The sequence below is a fragment of the Rhinolophus ferrumequinum genome, chromosome 2 (assembly GCF_004115265.2).
Source record: "Rhinolophus ferrumequinum isolate MPI-CBG mRhiFer1 chromosome 2, mRhiFer1_v1.p, whole genome shotgun sequence".
In the NCBI taxonomy this organism is placed as follows: domain Eukaryota; kingdom Metazoa; phylum Chordata; class Mammalia; order Chiroptera; family Rhinolophidae; genus Rhinolophus; species Rhinolophus ferrumequinum.
The window spans coordinates 98,121,041-98,130,940 of NC_046285.1; the positions used below are offsets into that span (position 1 = coordinate 98,121,041).

General features: G+C 46.4%; 1 protein-coding gene across 3 annotated transcripts in view; it reads right to left on the reverse strand.

The window, feature by feature from the left end:
* SCAF4 (SR-related CTD associated factor 4) overlaps window positions 1-845 on the reverse strand; it is a 63,068-nt gene extending 62,223 nt beyond the window's left edge. For 2 of the 3 annotated variants that reach the window (XM_033122426.1, XM_033122435.1), the window contains exon 1: window positions 395-845. In XM_033122426.1, coding sequence (XP_032978317.1) covers window positions 395-424 — 30 coding nt within the window. In that variant the 5' untranslated portion in view covers window positions 425-845. The remainder of the gene's footprint in view (window positions 1-394) is intronic. The other variant, XM_033122418.1, reaches the window with a different exon arrangement.
* Window positions 846-9,900: the final 9,055 nt, after the last annotated feature.

A 9,900-nucleotide genomic window follows, 5' to 3' on the forward strand; every position in this document is an offset into this window, starting at 1 on the left:
CGCCCGCGCTTCTTTCTTAGTCCCTTGCGGACTCCCCGGCAAGCCGAAGCCAATAACGGGGCTGGAAGCAGAGAGCGTGAGCGCCCGGAGCCGAAAGGGGGCAAAGTTAGAGGAACCGGCGCGGACACGGGCTGGGGGAGGCCGGAAGGGGGCGAGGGGGGCAGACCGAGGTCGCCGCCTGGGGGTGAGCAGTGGGGGAGGGGTGTGGGGTCGGCTCCCGCGGCCGCCGCGACCTCTCCCGGGCCTCAGGCCGCTCCGCGCAGGCCCCGTCGCTCCGGAACCGGAGCAGGAAGCGTCCCCACCCCGACCAAAGCTTTAAACCTACGGCGGCGGGAGAAACGGCGCCTCGGCTCCCACGGCAGGCCGGGCTCCCCCTGCCCCGAGCACCCCTCACCTCCTGGTTGAAGGCGTTGACGGCGTCCATGTTCGCGTTGCGGCGGCGGCTGCTCCGGGCCCGCCGGTCACATAGACCTCGCGCCGCGGCTGAGCGGGGCCGGGAAACCGGCCGGGGCTGAGGCAGGCGACGAGCGGCGAAGCTAGAGGTCGGGCAGAAAGGGGCTGAGACGAGGCGGCGAGGCGGGCGGCTGAGGCAGGGGCAGAGGCGGAGGGGTGGCGGGCCCCCTTTCAGTCCCGTTCGGAGGATGAGGAAAAAGAGGCGGCGGCGGCGCTGGACTCCAACATGTCCGTTTGGTGGTGGCGGCTGCGCTCTGGGTCTCGCTGACACGGCCCCCAGCGCCCTCACGCACTGGCCCACACTGGCCCGGCCGGTGAGCGGGCGGGCCTCTCTCTCTCCCTCTCGCCAGCGGGATGGCGGCAGCGGCCCGAGTCCTCGCCGCGCGGGGCACCCTGGGACGGCTCGGGCCTCCCAGCGCTTCCTGTGCCCGGCTCCCGCCCCGTCCCGCCCCGCCCGCGCTGGCCCCGCCCCCGTCCCGCCCCGCGCCCCGCGCCCGGCGCGCCGGGTAGCTGGCGCTGGCGCGTGACGCCGGGACGCCAGGCGCTTTCCCGCTCGCGGCGGCCGCGCGCGCGCGGGGGAGAAGGCCTATCGGCGAGGTTGGGTCGGGTTAGGGCTGCGGTAGAGCAGGAGCTACCAGGGCCGGGAGGCTGGCAGGGAGATGGTCCGCGCGCACGCGCGCCCCTGCTGGATGCGGCGCTCCCCGGTGCGTTTTTGTGTGCCATTCTGCCCATTGCAGGCCCTGCACCCGACCCGGTCGGTCGGGCACGGAGCCGCTGGCTCTATGCTGCCTGGAACAAAGGGCACAGGATTTAACCTCAGCGGGTTGTGCGTGCTTTTGCAGGCTCCCGTGCAGCCTCTGCGGATGCAGCCTTGTGTCTTGTGATTGCGCGAGATGAAGCACTAAGAAGGACACAGGCACTGGGTCTCCATGCAGGCCTAAAGCAACCCCTGTTCCTTGGAACAGCCTTGTACCGCGGGGAGAAGTGGATTCGCTAAACCGTGATATGGATTACCCAAACCACCTTGGTTCCTTTTTGGTGATTAACACTGCCCTGATTCACTTCCCCTGAGTATGTACCTACCGTCTTCTGGGCGCCGTGCTAGGTTTTGGGGACATAGAAATAAAAGGCACACTTTCTGCCTTCAGACAACTCAGTATAGTGGGTAGGACAGGCAACTCATTAGATGATTACTAAAGCATGATAACTCTAAGGACAGAGACCCCAGGGGAACAAAACAGAAATATATCCGACTACAAGTCCAGTCAGGCTCGGAGGAAGTGGCATCTGAGGTACATCTGGAAGGAGAAGCAGCGATTGGCGAAGACAGGCCAGCCTGACTGAGCTTGATGGGTACTGTGACATCAACTTCTCCCAAGGAGGACCAGCTGGACCTGAGGGAGTGAGGTGGACTGAGAGAGAGTGATAGACCAGGGCCTGAAGAATCTGTGCCTTTCCAAGGAGTTTGGATTTGGTCCCCAAGGCAGTGGGGAGCCATTGAAAGATTGTAGGGTGGTGTCATGCAATGTGCTGTTTCAGAAAAAAAAGATGTAGAATAACAAGAGTGGGGTCAGGGAAAGAATAGCCCTAGTCCCAGGGGATGCTGAGGGCTTAAGGCGCTGGAGTGGAGAAGGAGAGACAAGGTCAGATATTTAAGAAGTGGAACAGACAGGCTGGGACAGCGACTGAGGTTAAGGAGGAGAGAGATGTCAAGGAAGATGGTCAAGGTTCTGGCTTGATCGATGTGGGTGGTTGGTTGGGTTTATAAGTCAATTTAGGAAATACATAGGGAGGAAGGAATGCGTTTGAGTGAAGGCAGAATAATGGTTAACACTTGTAAATTGTTTACATGTGCCGGGGTCTATCCAACATGCTATTCTGTTATTTAATCTCCACGACAGGCTTCTGTATGAGGTGTCTATTAGTAATACCCCTGTGTTATACTTGCGGAAGTGAGGCCCCATTCAGGTAACTAAAATGAATTAGATTATTTCCTTCTGGGGCCTATGGAGTTTGAGCTGCCCCTGGGGCACATAAGTGAAGAAGTCTATGAGGCAGTTGGATAAACACGTGGAGTCAGGAGAGATGGCTGAGAAGAGGTAGAGATCTGGGAGTCATTAGTGCACAGCTGGTGTGGGAGGAGCTGAAACAGACAGGGAAGTGAGACTGAGATCGCAGGTAGGTAAGGGATAAGAAGTTGGAGTAAGAAGAGGAAGATACAGGGCACGCGAGAAGCAGTCCTCCGGTACCGTGCTGAATGTAGAAGTTAGCAAGACAAGGATGGGAACGTTGCAAAGTACCTTGGTAGTATCTAGGACCTCAGCAGAAACATTGGCAGGAGTGGCGAGGGCAGAAGCCAAACTGATTTGCACTCAGAGGGGAAGGCAACAGGAGATATTTTACAGAAACTTGGCTGTGAAGGCAAGTTGTGAAGGCACCAGGAAAGCTGCAGGACGAAGGGAGAATGTGCTTGTTTCTTTTAAGACTAGAGAAATATACTCTTACCAAAGGAACAAACGAAATAGATCCAAATATTCTTTTCAGACCTACCCATCATCTACTTCATAATGACTTCATATCACTACCTTTTTATCAAGTTTTCAAAACCCATTTTGTTTCTGTAAGAGTTGTCATCCGTAGGACCACCAACATTGCATTAGAAAATGCAGTTCTTAGTGGATCAATCCCTTGGCTTTTCTGAATATCCACTGTCCGCTGGATAAATACTGTCCAAGATTCCCACACCATGTTTCTGGCCTATTGCCAGGGCACAACCCACGTTTTGTCATTCCCTGGACATATCTGGGAATTGACACATGTTGGTCTTTGCTCTCAAGCAAAATTGCTCTCTGTTCTTCCGTGTATGCAGACCCATGTAGCAGCTAGCTGATGTTTAGACATCACCTCCTTTCAATTAATCATTTATCCAGCACCTACTTTGTGCAAGACACTGTGCTGAAAAGCTTCCCAGCCAAACTCAACATCTATCAGATGCTTCCATGCATACGGTAGCATGTCTTACCTTGTGTTGCTATTACCTGACAAAAAAAGTCTGCAGTACTCCACCATGCTCTGCCCCCACCTTCCTCTACCTCTTTCCGTGAACAGTGGCAGAACTTAAAAGTGGGTGCACAAGGCCTAATGGGATCCTTCTCCCTCAATTCATATAAGCAATCTTCTTTTCTCCTGTGAGTCAGGGAAATGGATTTGGCTAAGGAAGGTCGAAATCTTGAACTGGGATGGGAAAGAGGCTTGTGGGGAAGGTCGCGAGTTCAGCTTTGGACAGTTTGCATTTGGGACTCAATGCATTATAGCTGCTGGTCTCTATAATGGCTGTTGAATTGAGTGAATGATGGGCCAAAGAAGAACATTTTCTGTGCACCATACTATTGAGATTTGAAGACAAAAAACAAGATTTGGCTTCTAAGACCCTTGTGTTTGAGGTAAATAGATTTTGGATGTTCTGTTCTGGATAAAGTTGTTTGGTTTTTATTTTGATAGTGTGTTTCTCTGAAAATAAGACATAACCGGAAAATAAGCCCTAGTATGATTTTTCAGGAGGACATCCCCTGAACATAAGCCCTAATGCATCTTTTGGAGCAAAAATTAATATAAGACCGGTCTTATTTTCGGGGAAACACACTCGTGTTTGGGAGTTCTTTTAAACAAGTTGGGGAATATGTGTTATCTTTGGGTGCTTTGGGAGCATTTTTTACCATTTTTCTGTTCAGAATATGGCAGCACCTCTATCTGCTCCAAGACATCTGGCAGCCATTTGCATAGCTACTGCTGGACTTCCATCTCTATCACTCCAGGCAGACAAATCAAATACTCCAAGAGGAAATTTTTAGCAAATGACATAAAGTCATGCGAACTGTCCTTTGTGAGTAGACCTTGAAGCAGCAGGAATGCGACCTGTCAAAAAGATAGCCGGAGGATCATAAGTACATGTGACTGAGAAAAATCAGCAAGACATTTTATCCACTTGCAAACTTATTTTCTCTCAAGGAACATAGATTTAAACAGATTCATGGGTTCATAATGTGGGTGTGGAAACAGTTCTGAAAAGCCATTCCAAATAAACTCGTGTGTTTATTATTTTTCTTTTTTTTTTAAAGATTTTTATTAAAAATATAGGTAGTATACAATATTATATTAGTTTCAGGTGTACACAATAGTTATTCAATATTTATATTCCTAAAGAAGTGATCACCATGATACATCCAGCAACCATCTAACACCGTACCATGCTATCACAATATTATGGACTGTAGTCCCCATGCTCTACATTACATCCCCATGACCTATTTGTTTCATACCTGAAAATTTGGACCTCTTATTCCCCTTCTCCTTTCCCCCCTTTTTAAATTTATCAATTACAGTTGACATTCAATATTATTTTGTATTAATTTCAGGTGTACAGCATATGGTTAGACATTTATATAATTTAAGTGATCCCCCTGACTAGTCTAGTACCCACCTGGCACTATACATAGCTATTACCATATCATTGACTATATTCCCTATGCTTCACGTTACATCCTCATGATTATTTTGTAACTACCAATTTGTACTTCTTAATCCCTTCACCTTTTTCATCTTGTCCCCCAACCCCTATCCTATCTATCACCCCAATAAATCTAGCACCCATCTGACATGATATATAGTTATTACAATATTATTGACTGTAATCCTTATGCTATATCCTACATCCCTTTGTAACAACCAATTTGTACTTCTTAATCCCTTCCCCCTTTTTACCCATACTCCAACCCCTGTCCCATCTGGCAACCATGAAAATGTTCTCTATGAGTCTATTACGGTTTGTTTGTTTATTTTGTTCTTTAGATTCCACATATAAGTGAAATCACGTTGCATCTGTCTTTCACTGTCTGACATATTCCACCCAGCACAACACCCTCCAGGTCCATCCATGCCATTGCAGATGGCAAGAACCCATTCCCTTTCCTGGCTGAGCAATAATCCACTGTATATACATACCACCCCTTCTTTATCCATTCTTCCATTGACGGACAACCAGGCTGCCTCTGCATCTTGGTAACTGTAAACAATGCTGCAGTGAACATATGGATGTACATGTCCCCCTAAAGTAGCATTTTGGATTTCTCTGTATAAATACCAGGAAGGGGGATTACTGGGTCCTTCTTTGTCACTTGGTATAGCCTTTGTTTTAAAGTCTGTTTTGTCTGGTATAAGTATTTCTCCCCCAGCTTTTTGTTTGTTTTGTTTCTATCTTCATGAAATAATTTTTTCCATCCCTTTATTTTCAGTACGTATGTGTCTTCAATCTGAAGTAAGTCTCTTATAGGCAGCATATGTAAGGGTTTTGATTTCTTATCAATTCAGCCACCCTATGTTTTTTATTGGACCATTTAATCCACGTACATTGAAAGAATTGTTGATTGATATGTAGTTATTGCCATTTTATCATTCATATTTTTTATCTTTTTTTCCCCCCTGAGTTCAGCTTTGGACAGTTTGCATTTGGGACTCAATGCATTATAGAACTATCTTTAAAAAGTCCCTGTAACATTCCTTATAGTACTGGTTTGGTGATGATGAACTCTTTCAGCTTTTTCTTGTCTGGGAAGCTCTTTTCTGTCATTTGAATTTAAATGATAGCCTTGCTGGTTCTAGGTCCTTGCTTTTTATCACTTTGAATGTTTTGTTCCAATCCCTTCCAGCCTGCATAGTTTCTGTTGAGAAATCAGCTGACAGTCTTATGGGAGCTCCCTTGCAGGTAACTGCTTTTTTCTTGCTGCTTTTAGGATTCTCTCTTTGTCTTTAAAATGTGGCACTTTAATTATGATGTGTCTTGGTGTTGGCCTGTTTGGGTTCATCTTTTTTGGGACTCTGTATTTCCTGGGCTTGTATGTTTATTTCCTTTGCCAGGTTGGAAAGTTTTCAATCATTTCTTCAAATAGATTCTCAATCCCTTACTTTCTTTCTTCTCCTCCTGGTACCTCTATGATGCAAATGTGCAAATGTTATGCTTGGTGTTGCCCAGAGGCCTCTTAAACTATCCTAAGTTTTTTGGATTCTTTTTTCTTTTTGTTGTTCTGATTGGGTGTTTTTTGCTACCTTGTCTTCCAAATTGCTGATTTGATCTTCTGCTTTATCTAGTCTGCTGGTGACTCCTTCTACTGCATGCTTCATTTCAGTTATTGTATTCTTCACTTCTGATTTTACTTTATGGTTTCTATGTCCTTTTTTTGTGCTTGCTATCTCAAATTGAAGTTCTCACGAAGTTCCTTGAGCATCCTTATAACCATTGTTGTGAACTCTGTCTCTTGTAGGTTGCTAGCCTCCATTTTGTTTAGTTCTGTTTCTGGAATTTTCTCCTGTTCTTTTATTTGGAATGTATTTCTTTGTTTCCCCATTTTGGCTGCTTCTCTGTGTTTGTTTCTATGTATTAGGTAGATCTATGTATCTCCCAGTCTTGGCTGGGTGATCTTATGTAGTAGGTGCCCTGTGGGGCCTTGGCACAGTCTCCCTGGTCAGTTGCTCCAGGTGCTTCAGGAGTGTCCCTTATGTGGATTTTGTGTGCCTTCCTGTTATAGTTGAGCCTTGATTGCTATTGGCATGACAGTGAGTGATATTAGCCCTCAGACTGACTGGCTGTGGGGGTTGGCCATGTCCACAGCTTATGGGCTGCTGTGCAGGGCGGGGGCTTACCCCCACAGAGCAGGATTTGCCCCAGGGGGCTCTGGTGCCTGTTGAGACTGCCCTTTGGGTGTCCCACTTGTGGGTCTAATTGGATGGTGCTCTGCTATTGTCTGAAGCCAACCTCCAAGTATGTTGGTTCTGGGGCCTCTTAGGAGGGGCTCCAGTGCAGGCCCAGGTCAACAAATGCCCACTGCCTGTGATGGCTGGGGAGTACCTGGTAGGAGCAATTCATGGTTGGTTGTTACTTGTGCTGTACCTGGAGGCACATGGGAGAGGCCACGCTGCGAACCGAGGTCAGCTGCTACAGTACCGGATCTGGGGTACCTCTGCAAAAGGCCAGGACGCTCTGAGGCTTGCTGCCACCTGCCGGCTCCCATAAGGTTCAGCTGCTGATAAAGCCTCCTGCAGTATGCAAGTTGGGTGAGGCAGGGTCTGAGTGAGTCAGCAGGTTGGAGCAGCGGAGCTCACCAGGCCAATCAGATTCCGATTTGGTTTGTGGGGGTGGGCTCAACACAGGAAAGATGGCACCCACTTGCCAGCTACACAGAAGGAGGGCCCCATGCAGGGAGAATGGGGACTGTCTCTCCAGGCCTTGCTCTGAAGGTACACAACTCAGTCTCTCTTCATGAGTCTCCAATGCCCCCAGAGTCCACTGGAGCCCAGGATGAGTGCCTGCGCAGGCCCTTTAAGAGGATGTCTGGGTTTCCTGTAGCCTTCCATCCCACCCAGATGGTTGAAATCCCCACTGTTTTTCACAGCCAGAAGTTGTGGGAGCTCCTTTTCCCGGCACCAGTACTCTGGGCTGGGGAGCCTGGTGTGAGGCTGGGGTACCTTGATCCTTTGTGGGAAACATCTGTGGCCGAGATATCTCTCTTGATTTTCAACCGCCACACTTGGGTGTGGGACCAGTCCGTCTCTGCCCCTCCTACCAGTCTCCATGGGGCTTCTTCTTTATATCCTTACTTATAATACTTCTGTTCAGCTAGACTTCAGATGATTCTCCAGGTTGATTGTTCTGTAATTTAGTTGTAATTTTGATGTGTTCACAGGATGAGGCAAGCACAGCATTTATCTATTCCACTATCTTGGATCTCTCCAAACTCATGTTTTTTAAAAAAGTAGATTAAATCAATTTGCAGAGGAAAGAAAAGATGGCATTCAGGAAGTAATATTCTGGTTAATTCTGTGCCCCTCCCATGTCAAATCATTCTCTTGAAAGGAATGCTGGCTACAGTGCACAGGTGGAGAGAACATAGAGAGAAAGTATCTCATTCCTGAAGAGGCCAGGAAAACATTTATAGATAAGAATTCAAGAAAAATAGGTTCTTTTTAATGCTTTATCCCATATACTTTCTGGAGCAAATATAAACTAATTATGTTGTACAAGACTCCTCTTTTTTCCTTGGTCTACTTTCCTTTTCTGGCCATCCTCCTGCCCTCCCTGAGATTTTATTTGTCACATGTGTGATTCCTCTGCCTGCTCCACTTAGGGATGTGAAATCTCCTGGTATACAATTGCATTTCCAAGTGCCCACTGGAAAATTCCACATGGATGGCGCCCTCTGTCCTCAAAGGACCCACATGATTCCTTTTTGTGTCAGCCTCTATCTTCCTGCCCATTATGCCCTTAGTGCCAAAATAGTGGGACGGACTATAAGGAAAACAGGAACTGGAAGAAGGAAGAGCTCAGTAGCAATTGGGGTGATAGGATTTGGGGGAATTTTCATTTTCTTTTTAATTTTTCAGCATTTTCTAGACTCCCACAGAAGGCATGCATTACTTTTGTGATCAGAAAGAGTCAGTCTCCTTAAAAGAAGACATCATACAGATACGTTTGCAGCAAACCTAAAATACTTTGGACAGATGATTGTAGCTATGATGATAATAAGCAGATGAGCTTATGGTGTGCATATGAGTAATGTATTAGTCAAGGTTCTCCACAGAAACAGAGCCATAAGAATACACACACACACACACACACACACCAGCAGTGCCAAAAAAAAATGTATACAAGTGGACACTGTGGTCAACATTGCTCAAGCAGTAGTTCGCCATAATCATAAGTGTCTGTACATTGATAGTAACCACTTTGAGCACCTCTTGTAAGTGCAGAAGTCAAATGTGACGTGTATTCATCTTTTGTTATTGGTATACATTATTACAATTTTAATATAGTTTTCCTTTCTTAAAAGGAATATACATTTTTTTGGCACCCTTGGTATATGTAGTGTGTGTGTATATAGCATATATAGCATATATATACTATATATATATATATACATATATACACACATATATATACATATATACTATATATACATATATACTATATACTATATATATTATATATATTATATACAGCACCATATATATATATGTATACCACTAGTGTGTATATGTATGTATATATATTTTCTCATATATCTGGAAATTTACATATATATATATATATATATATATATAGAGAGAGAGAGAGAGAGAGAGAGAGAGAGAGAGAGAGAGATACATACATAAAATCCAGTATCTGTAAGCTGGCAAATCAAGACATCTGGTGCTCAGTCCCAGGCAGAAGGCCTGAAGACCAGGAAAGGTGATGGTGTAAATTCCAGTCCTAGGGCAGGAAATGATGAAATGATGTTTCCCCGCTCAACCAGTGAGGCAGGAAAAAAGGAATTAATTCCTTCTTTTACCACCTTCTGCTTTATTCAGGCCTTGAATGGATTAGATGAAGCCCATCCTTATTGGAGAGGGAAATCCATC